This window comes from Taudactylus pleione, unplaced genomic scaffold (genome assembly GCF_031769625.1).
Source record: "Taudactylus pleione unplaced genomic scaffold, aTauple2 ptg001623l, whole genome shotgun sequence".
Lineage (NCBI taxonomy): Eukaryota > Metazoa > Chordata > Amphibia > Anura > Myobatrachidae > Taudactylus > Taudactylus pleione.
Genome location: NW_028286020.1, coordinates 412372 through 433039, shown reverse-complemented (window position 1 = coordinate 433039; position 20668 = coordinate 412372). Strand labels below are relative to the sequence as shown.

Genomic DNA, 20668 nt, shown 5'->3' with positions numbered 1-20668 from the left:
ACTAGTAATCAGTGTGGTAAAGCTCATGGCACTAGTAATCAGTGTGGTAAAGCTCCTGGCACTAGTAATCAGTGTGGTAAAGCTCATGGCACTAGTAATCAGTGTGATAAAGCTCCTGGCACTAGTAATCAGTGTGGTAAAGCTCCTGGCAAAAGTAATCAGTGTGATAAAGCTCCTGGCACTAGTAATCAGTGTGGTCAAACTCCTGGCACTAGTAATCAGTGTGGTAAAGCTCCTGGCACTAGTAATCAGTGTGGTAAAGCTCATGGCACTAGTAATCAGTGTGGTAAAGCTCCTGGCACTAGTAATCAGTGTGGTAAAGCTCATGGCACTAGTAATCAGTGTGATAAAGCTCCTGGCACTAGTAATCAGTGTGGTAAAGCTCCTGACACTAGTAATCAGTGTGGTAAAGCTCATGGCACTAGTAATCAGTGTGATAAAGCTCCTGGCACTAGTAATCAGTGTGGTAAAGCTCATGGCACTAGTAATCAGTGTGATAAAGCTCCTGACACTAGTAATCAGTGTGGTAAAGCTCCTGACACTAGTAATCAGTGTGATAAAGCTCCTGGCACTAGTAATCAGTGTGGTCAAACTCCTGGCACTAGTAATCAGTGTGGTAAAGCTCCTGACACTAGTAATCAGTGTGGTAAAGCTCATGGCACTAGTAATCAGTGTGATAAAGCTCATGGCACTAGTAATCAGTGTGGTAAAGCTCATGGCACTAGTAATCAGTGTGATAAAGCTCCTGACACTAGTAATCAGTGTGGTAAAGCTCCTGACACTAGTAATCAGTGTGATAAAGCTCCTGGCACTAGTAATCAGTGTGATAAAGCTCCTGGCACTAGTAATCAGTGTGGTAAAGCTCCTGACACTAGTAATCAGTGTGGTAAAGCTCCTGGCACTAGTAATCAGTGTGATAAAGCTCATGGCACTAGTAATCAGTGTGGTAAAGCTCATGGCACTAGTAATCAGTGTGGTAAAGCTCATGGCACTAGTAATCAGTGTGATAAAGCTCCTGGCACTAGTAATCAGTGTGGTCAAACTCCTGGCACTAGTAATCAGTGTGGTAAAGCTCATGGCACTAGTAATCAGTGTGGTAAAGCTCCTGGCACTAGTAATCAGTGTGGTAAAGCTCCTGGCACTAGTAATCAGTGTGGTAAAGCTCCTGGCACTAGTAATCAGTGTGGTAAAGCTCCTGGCACTAGTAATCAGTGTGGTAAAGCTCCTGGCACTAGTAGTCAGTGTGGTAAAGCTCCTGGCACTAGTAGTCAGTGTGGTAAAGCTCCTGGCACTAGTAATCAGTGTGGTAAAGCTCATGGCACTAGTAATCAGTGTGGTAAAGCTCATGGCACTAGTAATCAGTGTGGTAAAGCTCCTGGCACTAGTAATCAGTGTGGTAAAGCTCATGGCACTAGTGGTCAGTGTGGTAAAGCTCCTGGCACTAGTAATCAGTGTGGTAAAGCTCATGGCACTAGTAATCAGTGTGGTAAAGCTCCTGGCACTAGTAGTCAGTGTGGTAAAGCTCCTGGCACTCAGTAATCAGTGTGGTAAAGCTACTGGCACTAGTAGTCAGTGTGGTAAAGCTCCTGGCACTCAGTAATCAGTGTGGTAAAGCTCCTGACACTAGTAATCACCTGTTCCATGCTTGTCTTGCTTATTTATTATCGCCTTGATTGTGCTTAACGGTAATTTCAACATTATTATAATATTTTTTAAAATCCTTTCCTAATCTGTGTAGTTCCACAACCTTCTGTCTCTTCGGAGTTGCCAGCTCTTTGGTTTTTGTCATGTCGATGGATGGCAAATTTACATGTGTGTAACCTCATATTTATATCCCAGGGAAACAGGAAGTGGTCATAGCCAACAATGGGGGTCCTCAAGACTAGGAGCAATAAAACTTTTTTTTTTTTTCTATAACATGCTAATTACTTTACTTTTATTTAAAATATTCTTTAGAGGTGCCAATAATTTTGTTCCACATGTTTGTGCAATATTACAATATTTATAAAAAAACCACTCTTGTAGGACTGATGTCTGTTGTTGAAAATTCTGGAGCTGACTGTACGATGTTATAACATGTACATGATTCATTTAGCTCCTGAATGTACTATAAGGTTACTCTTACCAGAAGTCCTCGGCTCTGCTTATAGTCTCTGATGATCACTTCTATATTCTCTATCAGACCGTTCTGAGACACCCAGTTAACATTGAAGTTCTCTTTTAAGAATACAGCTTCCATCCGCAGGTCCACCAGTAAATGGTCAATCTCCAATTGCTGAAACACAACAGACATCGGTTACACGAATAGAGAGAAGACGCGCGGCACTGACCTATTATAGCAAAGGATATGGGTTATCAAATCTCCAGGCACTATGAAGAAACTACATAGATGGACCTATCCATAATATACACTCCAAAATAAAGTGAATAAAGCAATGTGCTCTCTGTGTGCTTATGGGCTTGATTCAGAGGTGCTACTGAGACGCCTACTGACTGCGGCGCTAATACGTCTTGGCGAGTCTTTAGATGCGCCATCGGTCGCACCATCAAAGCTTGCACTAACGCTATGGCAGGTGCAATTTCTCTACCTGAACATGGCGTCCAGTGTTTGCACTCGTACGTCTGCCTAACCAACCCCCTGTTACCCTCCAGGAACGTCCACTGAAATCCAGGGTTCTTGCATTTAAAAATTCACTGTGTCTGGTGGCGGTAACGATCGGAACACATGCGCAGTGAGACTCGGATGAATGCGCAGTACTACCAACATCGGCCAACTACGTGAAAATCGTCATTGCGTGCAGTTAGAGTGCACCTACAAATTAGGTCCTATAGGTCTAATAAAATCTGAATGCTATATATAATATCTCCTAAAAAAAAAAAAAAAAAAAGTATATAAACGCTATAGACTTTTCCTCTGCCAGCCCTCCAGAATAGATGGCCATTGGAAACTGATTGTTGCCACCATGGATGTTCCTGGTTCAATGGAAATGCTTTTCCATTCGATGCCAGGATTGCGATGGTTGCCAGTATTGTATGTTTGTTTCCATTGGCTCATTCGATGGTTCATAACACCCATTCTGATGCACTAGGGATGGCCATCAGCCATTGATGGTTAACAACCATTGATAGTTTTGCCATCGATGGTGGAGATCCAATGGTTCTCTTCCAACAATGGCAAAGAGCCCAGTAATGTGTTTTTTTTATTTTGCTAAGCACAGAAGACACAGCACTTAGCCTCGCTCCCTTCCCTGATTTGCTCGCTGCCTGCTTTTACCCACAACAGAGATGTCCATTGATAAGTGCAAACCATCATTGGGTTCATACCATCAATGTTAGCAACCAATGGTACAATCGATGGGTAACCTACCGATGGCCATCCCTATGCTGTGGACCCAGGATGGAGTACCTGCAGAACAGCTCCTATAAGAATGTTTGAGTTTCCAGGTTCCAATGAACACACACATGCTCTAACCATAGAATGGTGACCTTGCAATGTCTACAAGCCATGAGAGGGCATGATGCTATTGTAGCAACGTATTCAATGGTCATCTAATGAAGGCCATCCTTACAAGCCAGGAGACCATACTATGCCGGCTTCCAAGCCCTCCTAGGACAGAGCTATACTTGATATTTGCCAAAAGGCTGAGAAGTGGGCAAATCTGATCTAGGTCGGTCCTGTCAGCGCAAGGTAGGATGCATCGCTTGGCACAAGACAGACTACAGGAGCAGCCTCATTAGAACAATGAGATGAGTTAGGGAGACTTCTAAGTTATAATCTCTAGAAATAATGCACTACCTATGGTTTCTAGACCTCTATATAAGACACACTGGTACTGGATATTATAGATAAAAATAACTAGTAACTGTTAGCTCTTTATCCAGGAATGCCATCTCCTTAGACACCTTCTGCACTTTCCCAGGGCCGAGGTGGGTGCTGATACACTGCCAAAAACAAAAATCAGAAAATAAGTTTAGGTGAAAACTCCGCTCTATATGTGAAAGGCTAATTCTAATTGTCATTAACTAATAATGATAATACCTTGATAATTTCCTCCAGTGTGTGCAGCGAATCATCTACTGCAACCAGATAGTGGGTCCTTGGCCTCCGGTCCACAATGTTCTGTAGCACACTAGATCCGGTCATAACCAAATATCATTAATAGCTTGAAAAGAATAATTACCAAGGATTCTAGAATGGTTGAACTATAAATCACAGATCCCCCTTCCCCTACTCAGTACACTGCGAACTGCTCACACTCACCTAGAAAGACCTTACCCAATCCTCTTCTCCCCTATATATCTAACCTTATCTTCCCCCTCACTCCCAAACACTCACCCTCTACGCTCTGTCAGTGACCGCCGCCTCTCCACCTCTCTTCTCAACTGATTACCTCTTCTCACTTCCACCTCCACAACGTCTACAGCACTGCTCCCCACCACAGGAACTCACTCCCTCTCCCCATCAGACTCTCCATCTCTCTCCAAAGCTTCAAACTGGCTCTCAAGACCCCTTTATCAAAGCCAACCAACTCTCCTCCTAACCCACTCCTTTTGTCCCCACACACTGACTCCCCTCTGTATCACCCCTGTCTGTCTGCCCCTCGCCTATAAATTGTAAACTCTCACACGCAGAGCCGTCTTCCCTTGTGTACTAGGTCCTTTCCTTACATACGCCATCATTTCTTCCACCTTGGTATTCTTTTTGCTATCAGTCTGCTGCACCCATCGGCTGGGGTACAGGTTCAGCCAACAACTGCAATGTATATTTACCTACTGCCCAATCCTGATCCCACATCTTCTATAGCCACCAAAGCTGGATCTATTAATGCTCCTGTCCATAGTTACCCATACCACAATAACTCACATATTTGTATCACGACTAGACTATTTCTAACAACTAGTCCTTGAAAAAGTTGGTAGTGCACTTAAAGCGGTAAGGTTTGACCTATCTCCAATTCTGAATGTTGGCTGGATAAGCTCCAAACGGCTGTAGACAATGGGCCTGATTTTGAGTCTCACCCAGTAGCGCGTATTGCTGGGCTAAGTCTGCGACTTTATGATAGTACCGTGCGGACGAATGTGCCAGGACTAAGGCACCGACTGTTAGCGCACATGCAACTGCAATACTGATTGGTGCATCCTTATACGCCACCATCGGTTGCACCATCAAAAATCTGTCTGACTACGGCCTCCTCTGCCTGCGGATGTGCGTCTAGGGAAGCAGCCGCTTGCATTGTCACTTCCATAACACGCCCACTGAACGGACCATCTTTGAGTGCACTACTAGCCACCTCCCAGTCACGCCCATCACTTTGCCTCCCCTTGTCCGATACCGCCTGACCCCGAATGCAACAGCGCCTTTGTGTGACCCAGGCACCGTAGGGGATTTCAGCTATTTTTGCACCTGCGCAGTTGCAAATAATCACCCAACTACGTGACCATCGGCACTGCATGCAGCGCTGCATCAGGTCCAATAACAGGAACAATCTTGTCATGTTAAAACGTAAAAAATTGATAACAGTATATCGGTGGCTGTCTGGTGATTGTACTCACGCTCGTAGAACTGCTGGTGGCTATTATAGGAGAGGGTATAACCTAGTACCCCTTGTTATCTGAAACTGAATCTCTGGATAATTTACCCGTCAGGGAATTTTTTTAGAGGTATCTACAAGATCTCAATCTTTCCCCAGAGAAAGGGGGTACAACCGCGTTAAGAGGGCTATAAGAGTTAGCCTCCGGGGCCAGAAGAGGCCAACATTGGAACTGGTCTGAGCACAACCTATCACCTGCTGAAACATCACTTTTTTGATAAGTTTAAGTGGTTGATAGACCCTGTAGGATGGGCCATAGGCTACTGCTACAGGAGTTGTCTGAAAAGAAGAAAATGGATTGTGACGCTGAACCATTTATAAATACCAATACATTTTAATTACATTATAAGTGTGTTTATCCCTTAGACCCACTAGTAGCAGTCATTTTGATAATATAAGTAGAAAAGGTGATAGATCTATGTTGCAGAAAGATTTACCCGGCCAAGTCATTGATGTGAATCAGCGGGAAGATGTTCTGACCTTCTCCAAAGACGGGTAATGCCGAAGTCGCTCCCAGCCAGGCTTCCTACAGGCATGAAACGAAGACCATTAAGTGCATTCAGTCATCAAGCAGCCCATCTATGGTTCCCCAAGTCATTCAGCCCTCTACCCTGACCGCCATATGATTGGATCTGTCCAATTTGGACACCCATATACTCTACGTGACCATATTGGACACAGATCTGGGCAGTTAACGTTGCGTCCAGGCATCCGGATTCGTTTGTATCATTCCTACAGAAGAGCTGACCCTTTATTCACATGTGCTGACAGATACCTGCGGCAGACTGAATGTCTTTGTTGAAGTTACTTACTTTAAAGAACGCATGAAGCATGCCTTCTTCTGCCCCATAGGGAAGGCCACAGGCAACCACATAGGTGGAGAATTTGCCCTTGTTCTGTAAAAAAAGAATCAGGATTGTTTTTCCCAATAACAGTCTGACAACAAGATGCGTAATGGGGGTGTATAATTAGAATTACATTTAATGCTGGTCTAATGAGGTAATCGTCACAACCGCAGTGTATGATTGGCTGTCGTCTGTACTAAACTGATAGAACTGTTTCTTCTCTCTGACAAAAGACACAAGTCTGCCGTAATTGCTCCTGCATAGCGTGCGCGGAACTGAATGCATATATTCGCCCTAAGACACAGCTGTATGCACCTCTCTGGACCGGCTGCCCCTATCCGTGTGCTTGCATTGGTAATGTTATCATTATCAGTGCACGCTGGCACCAGCCCTGTCCTTGATGAATAAGATACGTCTGAAGACTGGCATAGCTACATTTCCGCCCTCTGTGTAGCCCGCGATTTCCTTAAAGCGCCCGGGCTGAACACTGCCTATATGAGAACATTGCAGCTCAGCTAGGCCTCTTCAGTTATAAGTGGTGGAGATGTGACTGAAATGTGTATGACTCTGTATCGCCCATGCTGGGTTCCAGAGCAGGTGCAGGCGGAAAACCTGCAAGGTACACTCCGAAAACAGGCATTACTAGTTTCTAACTAGTAATGGTTATTTTTCTCAGGGTCTGCCTGCTGCTCCGCCCCCTCTCTATCCGCTGCTCCGCCCCCTTTTCTACCTGATGCTCTGTCCTGCTCCGCCTCCTGTTCTGTCCCACCTCACCCCGCTCCCTCTCTGCCTGCTGCTTTGTTCTGCTCCACCTTCCTTTCTGCCTGCTGCTCCGCCCCCTTTTCTGCCTGCTGCTGTCTCCTGCTCCGCCTCCTGTTCTGTCCCACCCCGCCCCTCCCCCTCTGTGCCTGCTGCTTTGTTCTGCTCCACCTTCCTTTCTGCCTGCTGCTCCGCCCCCTTTTCTGCCTACTGCTCTCTCGTGCTCCGCCTCCTGCTCTGTCCCACCCCACCTCACCCCTCCCCCTCTCTGCCAGCTGCTTTGTTCTGCTCCACCTTCCTTTCTGCCTGCTGCTCCGCCCCCTTTTCTGCCTGCTGCTCAGTCCTGCTCCGCCTACTGTTCTGTCCCACCCCACCCCGCCCCCTCTGTGCCTGCTGCTTTGTTCTGCTCCACCTTCCTTTCTGCCTGCTGCTCCGCCCCCTTTTCTGCCTGCTGCTCCACCGCCTTTTCTGCTTGCTGCTCCGCCCCCTTTTCTGCCTGCTGCTCCGCCCTCTTTTCTGCTTGCTGCTCTCTCCTGCTCCGCCTCCTGTTATGTTTTCAAATTGCCAACCAAATTAACTATTCATACACCAAGGCAATGCTGATATTTTATTTAAAAGTGAAATGTCAGTACGGGGTTAATGGCAGCTCTCTATTAAAACGAAATGTATGTTTTACTTTTGTGCTCTGTTCAAGAACTTAAATTATTGTTTCCTTTATACATTAGGTAATGAGCTATATATAATGAAGTATTTTATTACCAGCGCAGGTGAAGGAAAGGATATAAGACTATTGTTAACTAATATCTCTGGTGCTCTGTTTGAATTTTAAATCACTATTATCACTTCATTAATCAGGGATCACAAGTCCTGGTGCACAAGAAGTCTCTCCGGCAACAACACAGAACAATACGTCCCCTTGGACCAGGAAATTGTTTATCTGTAATATTTAAGCCCACAAAAAAAAAAAAATACAAATCAAATAATATATATTGCTATAGTTATTTCTTTTCTTAAAACAACTTTATTTGAAGCATTGCTTGAAAAATATATAAACAATATATATTACAAAAATCAAATGCAGGGATCTTGTAAACAGAACCTACTGTGGCAATTATGCTAATCAAATAATAAAACATATTTTGTTATGTTTATACAAAGAAAAGAGCAAGTCAAATACATAAATCAGGCAGGCGCGTGCGGGAAAGACCATACAGTGGGAGAGGCTCAGTCAGGGGAGTAATATCGGATCATCCTGTAGGGGTATCTGGGATTCAAACCATAGTGTTGAGTGAAAACCTTTAATATTGCTATAGTTATAAAACATTATGCTTCAGTTAGCCTTAATGTACTTTACAGATACAATTCTGCTCAGCACCACTAGATGTCGCTGTTAACATTTCCTAAACGTCTTATACGGGGCATATTTATCAAACTCATTTTGTAGGAAATTCCCCCAAAAACATCCACAGGATGCATGAAGGGGTGTGTCGCCCCCCTCCACACACCCCGTTTACGATCACAATAACAGCCCCCTTATGATGGGTACACACTAGACGATATATTGCCCGATCGCACGGATCGTGGCGACATATCATCCACGTTGGCCAGTGTGTATACATTATGCGCAACCATTCGCACTCCCACGGGAATTTCATCGGGGTCGTTCCATCGTGTTGCATGTAGGGCCCGATGGAACGACCCAGATGCTGAGGCCGGCATCGTGCAGTTTGTGCCCAATATATGCACACCTTGATGACCATGCAGTAGCGTGTCGGGGTTCTCGCAACCGAAAGTAAAGTGATTGCATTAGCGATCACTTTATTTAACACATCGCAGGGAGAAGCTTCAATCGGATACACTGGTCCTGGGTGTGTTTCTTAATACATCCTGCTGTGCAGAATTTTAGATTGTGGCAATAATAAATTATAATTACTGGGTCTAAAACCCTATAATTAATAAATAGGCCCCTAAGGACGATAGAACGATGTGATAAAGGTGATAAGACCGGGAGGGGAATTTTAACCATCACAATTAATTAAACAGAAAATACAAATGTATATATCCATATAATGTCATCCAATACTCACTGATTTCCCCAGCTTAATTATAAGCTTTTCAGCACTTAAATGATCTTTAAAGTTAGTGTGGCACCGTCTCCTGCGATAATCATCTTCAGTGAACGGGATTTCTGGATCATCCTTTGAAGAAACAGAGAATGACACTGTTATATGTCTGTGAATCGTGTATTTGGTTGTAGTGATCGCCGCTAACAATACTGATATTTTCTTCTGACAACAGGAGAATAAATAATGGAATATTTATTAAAGAGGAGACATACAGGACTGTACGTCACATACCGGATCCAGAGGCTTGCTTCGCGCCCAGGTCATAACGGTCGATAACAATATAAAGATTTTTTGGCTCTCAAAGTTTTCAATCTCAGTGTGAAGTGCTGAAGAATAGAAAAAGCTACACTTAGAATGTTATACCGGCATTATTCCCAGAGTATAAGGAAAGCACGGAATTAGCATTAGAAAAGATTCAGGAAATTTGTAAGACACCAGACCCATAGTTGTCTACACTCCCGGAGTGTCCAAGAGACTCTAGAATTTTGTAGAGTTCTCCCTGACTCCCGAGAGTGTAGAAAACCCAAATCTCTCTAGCGTCTGAGTGACACCTGTGACTAGTCGATACCTTCAGCAGTGAGAAAAGACAGGGGGGGGGGGAATTACTAACCCCCACACAAAACACTACAAGAAAAGTTAACTGCGCTGGTATATTACAAATACCGCCAATATGTACAGAAATATATTTAGTATTCCATTTGCCCATAGATTAAGCTTGAAAAAGTCCACGGATGTGGATGAAACGCGTTGCCGCTCACTAAAATAACTATTTCCAGTGTCCAATCATCCGCTACAACAGATGCCGGTGTTCAGCTTGCTGAGTGGCTTATGTACATAATACCATTTACATAGAACCAGCGAGTACCACTGTAGAAGCAGGCTGCTTACATACCGCGGATTCGATTGGCTTAATTTCTGACAGCCGCTGTAGCACACAGACCATGCTGGAATGGTATATACATGCTGGGGGTAATACGCCTCCCCAGACCACAGAGCCGGCGGGTCGCACAACGGAGGCCAGCCGCAAACAGACCGTGGACCCGAAAGGCCAAACAGCTGACAGCTCTGAGAAGTGAGACCCATAGTCCAAAGATTACATCACAGCTCCTGGTTTCAGCACCAATTGGATTATATCTAACCAGGTTTCTACATCTCTATTTAAAACTTGAAACACAGGTAAAATAACATCAATATTGAGCGGTTTTGTTTGACTGACACCTGGTACATTATTTTAAAGAATCAATTTTATGAGACTACCGGATTTATCGGATGCTATTTCTGATATTACATCTGCTATAAGTACTGCATTTTTGTTTTGGGAAACAGGACATTGAATTAACAAGATATAGATTGTTTAAAGATCTCAAGATACATTTATGAGAACCTCAATGTAACAAATTGTTATTATTATAACATGTGCGTTTCATTGTTTTAATTATTTTTCTTTTATATGGGATATCCATTTAGCTATTAACAAATGGAATAATAAATATATGTCTCTACATATCGCCTGTATTTGTAATATACCAGCGCAGTTCGCTTTTCCCGAGAGTGTAGATCGGCCTCCAGTATCCGCCAAACTCCCCAAGAAAAGCTGACGTTCTGGGGACTCGATGACATGATTTGTGGTGCATTTACTCATCGTGACCCCTAGTGCACAATGCTCTGATGACTGTGCCACACCCCACACACGTCCCACCTCAAATAAAACTTTTTTAGTTTTTTCCTGTTACATTTCAAACTCATCTACAGCTTAAAGCCATCAGGACAGTGAGGAGACATCAGGACTGCGATCATACATTTTATAATTCTGTCTGCTTGAAGATTTGTTTACATTAGGGAAAACCTTCCATAGAAACGCGTTTCTCCGCCAAAGTGAAATGTATGTTTACATTAGGGAAAACCTTCCATAGAAACGCGTTTCTCCGCCAAAGTGAAATGTACAAAAGGTATCACATTAGGAGTGTATGGTGTGACCTGAGTTTTGTAGTGTGTAAATCTCTGTATCTCATCCACATAGCAAGGACCATAACCAAACTATCATTATCTCATTACAGTAATCTTGCTCCATTTTTGTACTACTCTGCAACCGACTTAACATTTATCCATTCTATCAAGTGACGAGTGTACACTTCTGCTCTTAAACATATGTTGATCTACAAATCTAGGTGGCACAATAACAGCAAGAAAGTAATATATGCTATGACCTTTTCTTCCCAGTGGCGGTTCTAGGGGCGGACAAGCCACGCTATCACCCAGGGTGCTGCTGCCTGAGGGTATGGCCACAGTCACCCATTGCCGCCATCTAATTGGATTGACGCCCACCTGCTCTTGCCCACCTGCACCGCCATAAAAGTTATAAACTGGCACCTCTAGAAATGTTTAGAGGAACTAGGCAAGGCTGTCCTCGTTCGCCCCACTTGTTTAACCTTGCCATAGACCCATTATTTTGTATATTAGATTAATGCACAGAATTTAAAGGCATATCAGTTAGCTCTAAAGAAATCAAATTAACAGCATTCGCTGACGATGTTTTGTTATATTTAAATGACCCAATAACCCCTATTTTTCAGATACTGAAGCAATTTGCGATTATATCGGGGTTCTCGGTGAATGTCAAAAAATCTATAGCACTCTGTTTAGGACCACGTCCTGTACAGCCCTTAATGATAGGTGACTCCCCAATGAAATGGACTAGAGATCATTTCATGTATCTTGTGGTCCGGGTGCTTCGTTGCTTGGGTAATCTATATTTTTTAAACTATACTTATATTATGAAGGTGATCTTGGATGAGCTGGAGGGTTGGAGAGATATTCCTTTGTCATACTTGGGACGATCTAGTCTAATTAAAATGGTTTCCTTTCCGAGACTCATGTACCTCATTTAAGCTCTTCCCCTGTTTATTACAGTTAAAGACTAGCAGAGTTTGAACGCAATGTTTAGAAGGTTCATCTGGCACGGAAAGAGAGCTAAAATCAGCTTGGTCCGACTGCAGCAAACCAAGGCAAATGGTGGCATAGGTCTCCCAGACATATGGTGGTATAATTGGGCAGCCATGTTGAGATACCTATCTGATTGGATCCATGACAGTGATATCTACGCAAATACCTCCATCGAAAGAGGTTTTCTGGCAGAAGGGAGTTTGCTTGCATTCCTACATCTCCACGACCAAGAGGTGCCCCAAAATTTAAAAGACAACCCCTTACTGTGGAATACCAGGAGGTTCTGGCACATAATTCGGCACCATGCTGGTTTCAATTCTCACAAATCTCTTTCTTCCATTCATGAATAATCCTGACTTCCAAGAAGGGCTAGCTGGGTACCCATTTAATTTATGGTGGGTTGGGGGCATTACTAGTATAGGCTGTTTAATTGATAAAGATACAAAGCAAATACTATCATTTACAGACTATGTGGAGAAGTATGCTACGTTAATTGGCCATCCCCTGGCTTTTCTTCAGGCCAAGCATTATATACATACAGTGGTTAGGCATTTCTCGGCCAAGGATTGGAACAATCCTCTAGACGCGATACTATCACATCCTCCTGTTTTGAAAAAGGCTATCTCCTATTATTATGTCTTTTTTCGTGAAGACATGGACCACTCTATTTATACTACAGTGATGGTACAGTGGCTGCCACAATTCCCCTCACTTACGGTGGATGACTTGATAACCGTGCTTGAGGGCATTACCATCGGCCATGTATACTGAAATGTTTGTAAATATTTATCTAAGTATCTATCTCCACACAGGAGCTTCCTTATGGGACGCTCCTCTTCTCACTCATGTTATAGGTGTGGAGAGGACAATGCAGATTTGTTCCACTGTTTTTGGCTATGCACACTAGTTAGACGGTTCTGGCTTCAGGTCAAGCGTTATGCTGAAGACAATTTACTTAATTATCTGCCTTTTACTGCAGAGTGGGCAGTGCCGGGTATTTTGCCAACCAACACTAGGATTAGTATAGGGGGTAGGCGACTGCTCCTAGCCATTAGTGCTGCTGGCCGTAAGGCAATTCTGCAAGAGTGGATTTCCACATCTCCCCCATCATTGTCCTTGTTTAGCTCCAAGCTTTTTTATTTCTTCCGCATGGATTGGGTAGAAGTAGCTCTGGATAGGGAGCATAAAGTAGAACGTTTTTTCAATATGTGGGAAAGCTATATTTCTACACTATCAAGTGAAATGAGACTACCAATTCATTATGGTCTCCGTAATACCTCTTGGTATCTAATACGCATAATCGGAGAGACTTTGGCCCTCATTCAGAGGCGCTCGCAAGAAGCGAGCGCTCGTTCTGAATGAGGGCGGCCACTTCATTTTTGAAGTGCGGCCTCCTGGTCGTTAGGTAAGCTGTGGGTTAACACCATCGCGACAATCGGGGCTTGCGACGAGACCGTAAGGTTGGGTCTTGGCATTCGTAAGCCCCAGGGAGCTTCCTGCTCTGAAAGAGCAGGAAACTCCCCACTGACATCACTGATGATGTCAGTGCGGCCGCCAGCAAAACGGTAGGCGTTCCTTAAGGAACGCCTCCGTTTTGGAAAACCCCCCCCTCGGCCCGCCTACAAAACGGGGCGAACTGTCGATCAACATCGACAGCCGCCCCTTTTGTAGAGAGCTCCAGAGCAAGAGAGTTTCTCTCTCGCTCTGGGGCTTGCGCACACGTAAGGTATTCTGAGAGTGGCCAGGATGGAAAGAGGATGGACTTGAAGTAACAGTAGCAAGGGAAAAGGAACTGCCTGCCTTCACAAGGTAAGAAATCAGGCAAGCGGCCTCCCCCCGACAAATGGTGCCCCCCTACTCGTGGCAATTAGTATTGTCTTTATCTTTTTTTTTGATGCGGCCATGGCCACGCCCCCAATCAGACAACGCCCCCTGAGCTCAGGGAGGTAAACAATACTATAGCCCTGAGCTGCACAAACTCTAGAACCGGCCCTGATCCTTCCTTATGTTTATGTTCTTTCCCTTTAATTAGCTGAAAGTGTGCCAGTGGAGACGTTACCCCTAGCAACCAATCAGCTCCTACCTATTATTTTATAGAATGCACTTGATATATGCAACCTCAAAGCTGATTGGTTGCCATGGGCAATTTCTCTACTGGCATACTTTCCCACTCTTATCACTGCTCCATACATCTACCCTCATGCGAGGATGAAAATGAAAGAAACAGGAGGTCACAGACTGAGAGTTATGCAATGGAAGGAGCAGGGTCCCCAAAAGCACATAAAAGAAACAGATGCAGGAAAACCAAGTACTCTTGTATGAAATAACCATTTTATAGTAAACATCTCTCTATAAGCTCATTTATTCAGAATGAGAGATCCACCCACCAGACGCTGCCCACGAAGCCTCATCAATTTGGGATGGGTCTTCAGTAATGTTGTAAATGACGACATCGCTCTCCAAAAGACGACTCAATAGTTCATCTCTATTTGAGATCTAAAAATAAATCAGAGGGATGTCACGTCACATGTCTAGTAATGAGCTACATTGCGGCAAAATGTCACGGGAATTGCATGTGGCGGCAGAACGGGCTGTCTCACAGAAGTGCAAAGTTCTGGTGACTTAGGGCCTGGCTCACTACGGATCACTATTCTGCTTATACGCACGCTACGCAGCTGCTAATGTCAGCGGTGATATGTAAATGTTTGCGATCGCAGCCTAATATAAGGACGCCCACTTCCCCTTACTCACATACGTATACTTGGGCAACATAGCAAAACCATCGGTAACATCGGACCCATACGCACAGGTAAGGCAGGTCAGACCTCACTCAGGAACTGCTAACTTCAGCGCACGCTATGAGACTTCAGGTATCGCAGTGGCTAATTTATGCATGCCCCTGCTACGCCGTCCCAACGCATTGGCACGCCTGCATGCGCACAATCACCCCCCCCCCCGTCACCACCCGCAAATGGCACTTCCTGTCAATCATTCTGCCATGGGTCTGCGTATCCTCTGCCATCGCTTTCTCGATCGCAGTAGCCGGTTCGCGCATGCGCACTGCGATGCATACACATGCCCAGTGCACAACAACCGGCCGATTGCGTGCGTATTAGCAACTGCGTTCCTTGCTGAATCAGGCCCGTAATCTTCTAGTTTCATTTTTGCTTTGCCCGTCCAGGGAACGCCCATTCCGCACTGTCATTGGTAATTCTCATTCTGCAGAATGTATGATCTAGAAATAGGTCTTTGATTCCATCCATTCCCTCCCTTTATATCCTTTCTGTATCCTTCCCTTCCGTGGTTCATGGACTAAATTTCTAATAAACTCTATTGATGATAAAAATAGAGCTGAGAAAACGACTCATCCTATTAATTCTGCCCTGATGCGACGCTTCACTCACCGCAGGGGAAGGATACACACTTGTGTCATCATGACATAGTAGGTTGGGTGCGATGATGTATCACTGTGTCACAGGGGGTGGAGCTTGATGAGATAATTACATCACCACACTGGGTTCCGCCCATTAGTTATCTATTTGGCCCGGCTCACGGGAGATTGTCAGACTCTTGGGTCCAAGACATCACCCACTATTTTGGAAGCTTTTCCGGACATCCCAAGAGAGTTGACAAATATGGTCTTACTGCATTCCAAAGCCATTTAAATGGTTTGCAGTCGGGAAGTCGGCGGACCTAATCCCGACAGCCGGCTTCCCGACTGTCATATCCCGGCAAGGGTCTAAAGACAGGCGTCGATATGCCGACGCCTGTCATTAGACATACGCCGGGAGCCGGGCGCGGCTAGCCGCAGCGGGGGAGGGTTAGGTTTAGGGTTCCCGGGAGGGGGGATTTAGGGTTAGGCACCCCCCCGGGAGGTTAGGTTTAGGCTAGGGGAAGGGGGGGTTAGCGTTAGGCACCCCCGGGGGGGACTTATGGTTAGGCAATCTCCCAGGGGACTTAGGTTTAGGCGGCGGAGAAGGGGGGGTTAGATTTAGGCACTTAGAGGAGGGATTAGGGTTAGGCACTTGGAGGGGAAGGTTAGGATTAGGCACCGCTAAGGAGGGTTAGGGTTATGGGGTAGAAATAGGTTAGTATATACTTACCTCTGATGATCGGAATTTCCTCCTCTGCCAGGATGCCGCTGTCGGGATTCAAAAAAATCATACCGATTCCATTTAAATCAATCCTATAGCTCACAGGTTCTCAAACTCGGTCCTCAGGACCCCAAACAGTGCATGTTTTCCATGTCTCCTCACAGAATCACAAGTGAGATAGTTAGTTGCACCTGTGGATCTTTTAAAATGTGTCAGTCAGTAATGACTACACCTGTGCACCTGCTGGGTGACCTGGAAAATGTGACCTGTGTGGGGTCCTGAGGACCGAGTTTGAGAACCACTGCTATAGCTTATCTCTGCAAGCAGCGCTCAGAAAACTATTTTGCAAATGAATTGTATTATTATTATTATTATTATCATCACAGGGGAGAACTATTTTATGATGTTACTGTAATAAACTGAACTGTTTGTTCTCAAGAGAGCACCTTTGACAACCTGGGCCTTACCCAAATTTACTGTAGTTATAGGGCAGGGGCGTATTACCTGAGCAGGTTCCCCTAAGCCGCACATCTTACCTTGTACGCAGGAAAGCGGACGCTTCTTGTGGTGTGAACCACCCACATTTATTCTGTACCTCATACCTCAGTGATGTCATCAGTTCCAAGGCTGGTTCAGCCTACAAAATGGCTGCCTCTACAGTGAACAGGCACTGTGCGCAGTGTTAACTAAAATTATTTTACGTCTTAACATCATCATTACAAATCTACAACAAGGACAGAACTTTACCGTGTAAGTTTCCACAGGAAAATTCAGCTTCTTGCCAAGAGGATTGGACAGAGTCCCTACTACCTGGAAGAGGCCCTGTTTTGGTTTAGTGTTCACCGCATCCCCTTGGACGGACTGGTTCTCCTCTTCTTCAGCACCTTCTAGTTCTTCAAGGGAAGCTCCAACAATGCAGCCTGACAAATACTGCAACATGAAAAGAGACATTCAAGGGGAATTCAATCCTCAGAGACTTGTGGTGCCGATGGTCAGCTGCGCACCTTGCCAAGAATTACGGTAGTCCGACATCGCTCATTTTCCTGCACACCTCTATGGGGAATATGGGTGTTTGCGAGGTTCCTGTATTCTGATTGTCACCTCAGCATTTTGCAGATACTGCCTAGAATTGCTTCCACCCTTAAAGTATCCCATAATAATGCTTTTCCCTAAGAAAACCATGAGAGATATTTACGCCGCCACATGCAGAAGTCATTTGCGCACAATTTTGTTACCTTCTACATAGGTTATAATGTCTCAGGGTAAGATCACCAGATCAATAGGTGCAACAATGCATCTTACGGAATTGCAATGGTTGCATATAAATGACATCACTTATATACAAGCATCGCATATCAAATAAACCAGCACAGTTTCCTGATTAGGCACGGATCGCTATTTTGGTTATACGCACACACCGCATTTTCCTAATATCAGCCGTGTTATTTAAATGTTTGCATTCACATTGCGATCGCATCCAGACATAAGGGCGCTCACTTCCCCTTACTCACATCCCTATACTAGGGGAACATAGCGAAACCATCGGTAACATCGGACCCACACTTGCACAAGCCCTGTCCTTACTCAGATACTATTGCTACCAGCCACACACGCTATCAGTGCTATGGCTGCTTATGGCCACGCAGTGGCTAATTTATGCACGTCCCTGCAACGGCGTTGAAATGCACCGGCACGTCTGCGTCCGCCCGACCACCACCCACAAACGGCACTTCCTGTCAATCACTCTGCTCTGGGTCTGCGTAGTCTCTGTAATCGAAGTTCCCATCTCAATTGCTAGTTCGCGCACGCGCATTGCGATATGTACGCATTCGCAGAGCGCAAACATGGACTGATTGCGTGCTAGCAACTACTTTCCTTGTTGAATCGGGCCCACAGTCATATCACACTGCGACTTAGTTGCAAATAAAAACCAAAAAACGGATGCTAGCAGAATTGCACGGGACCTGGTGACTCATTCACGCCAGACATATCGCGCTGCATGACGTAATGAGGCTAGATGAGAGAGAACACATCTGTATATTTTAGATACGTGCCCCTAAATAAATCAAAAGAACTGGTAACCACATTTTACTGTCCCAGTTAAAAAAAAACAGCTAATAGCTAAAATTGTATAAACAATCACTAGGTGCCAAATAGTATTGTAACTAAGCTAATTAATTCCAGCAGCTCATCAGATGTGACTTTTTCTGTTATTTATTTACTTTGAAGGCACCACCCACGTTCCGCAGCGCTGTACAGACTTCCCCGGCTCAGTCACAGTCATTAGTCCAGAAATTAGAAAATGAATCTGATAAAATGCATTTAGAAATATTTCTTGAAAGCAGAATACTCAGCTTATAGACAGTCACCACGTCCTATAGGGGTCTATTTACTAAGCAGTGTTAGGAGACAGAGTGAAAAGTGATAAGAAAGTGATAAGGTGCCAGCCAATCAGCTCCCAACTGCCATCTCACAGGCTGTGTTTGAAAAATGACAGTTGGGAGCTGATTGGCTGGCACCTTATCACTTTCTTATCACTTCTCACTCTGTCTCCTAACACTGCTTAGTAAATAGACCCCATAGACTCACAATGGGCCCTGATTCAGGGGTGAACGCAGTGTTGACGTCAGATGCAAGTGAGCGATTTTTTTTTTCCAGTCTGCGCATGCCAGGACGGTGGTTACTGCCAAAAGCCGCAGAACGAATTTGGACGCAGGGAGAAGCAATTTTGGTGGGTGCTAAGAGGGAGATGGCCAGCCAGACGCGGCCATGTCGCGGTCAGCGACTGCAGCTTTTTCCGCAGTTGAGACGATTTTGGCAACCATGTTCAGACGGAGATTCTGCGCCTCCATGGGGCAAGTGCAATATTTAATGGCGCTACCGATGTGCGGCTGATGGTGAATCCTAATATGCGCGCGGACGCCTCAGTACAAATCCCATCGGCTGTCGCATTTGCATAAAGACGCAGTCGCGCCCTGAATCAGGCCCAATATGTATAGTCCCAGTAATGGATGGATAGACTTTTTACAGATGACCTTTTATCACAAATAAATCTAATGAATATAAAAAGATGCATCGTTTATAGTGTGCACAAACATATTAGTCTCAGCACTTTAGAATGTAAAGTTACAGAATACAGACGGTGTCACTCCCAGCACAGGCATTCGCTTCTCTCCCCCTTTACAGGTTCCAGCCCCCACACGGCACAGTGACAGAGGGGACCCTTCCTCACCTGCCCGATGTTCCTGGCAGCGTACGAGTCCAGGTGGTTAATAAAGATCCTTTTGGGTCTGACGACCCTGTTCTCCTCCTCCGCCATGTTGCTTGCTGGCAGCTGCCTGCTGGTTGCTAAGGACACACAGCGGTTGCGAGGGGAGTTCCTCTGTCCCGCTGATTAGTCACGTGGTGGCGCGTTGGTAAAGTGACAGTTGTGTATACGCTGGTGGCTGGTTGTCCCGGGCAGCCGGGGTCCTTCCGCGCCAGCCATTGGCGAGCTCACCTCATGCTGCTGCTGCTGCCCATACTAGTTAGTTAGTCCATCATATAGCTAATGGAAGTCTGTGCACTATAGCCAGCACTCAGCTGCCCTGTGGCTCAGTGACTGTCTCCTGATTACACCTGTACCCCATATACCCCTACCCTCCAACATGACCCGTTCCATCAGGTACACATTGCTCTGCTCCTGGACTTCCCACCTTATGTATGATTGCAGTCACCTGTGTTGAACTAGGTAATTGATGAGACAGGTGTTTCAGCACAGGTGGCTGCAATCATAAATTAATAAGGAAGTCCAGGAGCAGAACATTTTTTGTACCTAGGGTCATGTTGGAGGCTCTGTATACCTATGCACAGTGTACCCTCAGACTAACCATAGTGCCCCCTGGCTGTATATATCACCTCCAACCTCACCACCAGGGGCCGTGCTAGGGTAGTGCGCACAGGGCACTGCAGGGCAGGAGGCACTGTATCCCCAGCATCTCCTGGCCTCCCCTATCTCTTCCCCATGAGGCCATGGCCATTTTTTCCCCCCTATTCAATAAATAGGGGGGGGGGGGGGGGGGAAAGGGGGTTGCCAATGGTCGCTCTGGCACAGGGCAACAAAAAGTCTAGTTAAGGCTCTACTAACCACCATGGGGCTTATTTAATAACATGGTGCAGTTTTGCTGTATCCCATAGCAACCTATCAGATGCTGGTATCTGTCATTTTTGAAGCACAACTTAGGAGAAAGTGATTTTCTTGCTGGAGTTTAAAGTACATTAGTGCACACACCCCAGCTTTATTTATTAAATAAAATAAGTTGAAGGTATCA

The 20668-nt window shown here is 45.2% G+C and overlaps 1 protein-coding gene across 1 annotated transcript in view; it reads right to left on the bottom strand.

The window, feature by feature from the left end:
* The window catches only part of AK7 (adenylate kinase 7), a 47996-nt gene extending 28076 nt beyond the window's left edge, over positions 1-19920 (bottom strand). Inside the window, exons 1-10 of the mRNA XM_088464259.1 lie at positions 19591-19920; positions 17106-17288; positions 14652-14760; positions 9553-9647; positions 9283-9393; positions 6404-6487; positions 6029-6117; positions 4040-4130; positions 3865-3942; positions 2126-2275 (exon numbers count right to left, since the gene is read on the bottom strand). Of these exons, the coding sequence (XP_088320385.1) occupies positions 2126-2275; positions 3865-3942; positions 4040-4130; positions 6029-6117; positions 6404-6487; positions 9283-9393; positions 9553-9647; positions 14652-14760; positions 17106-17288; positions 19591-19677 (1077 nt within the window). The 5' untranslated portion in view covers positions 19678-19920. The remainder of the gene's footprint in view (positions 1-2125; positions 2276-3864; positions 3943-4039; positions 4131-6028; positions 6118-6403; positions 6488-9282; positions 9394-9552; positions 9648-14651; positions 14761-17105; positions 17289-19590) is intronic.
* Positions 19921-20668: the final 748 nt, after the last annotated feature.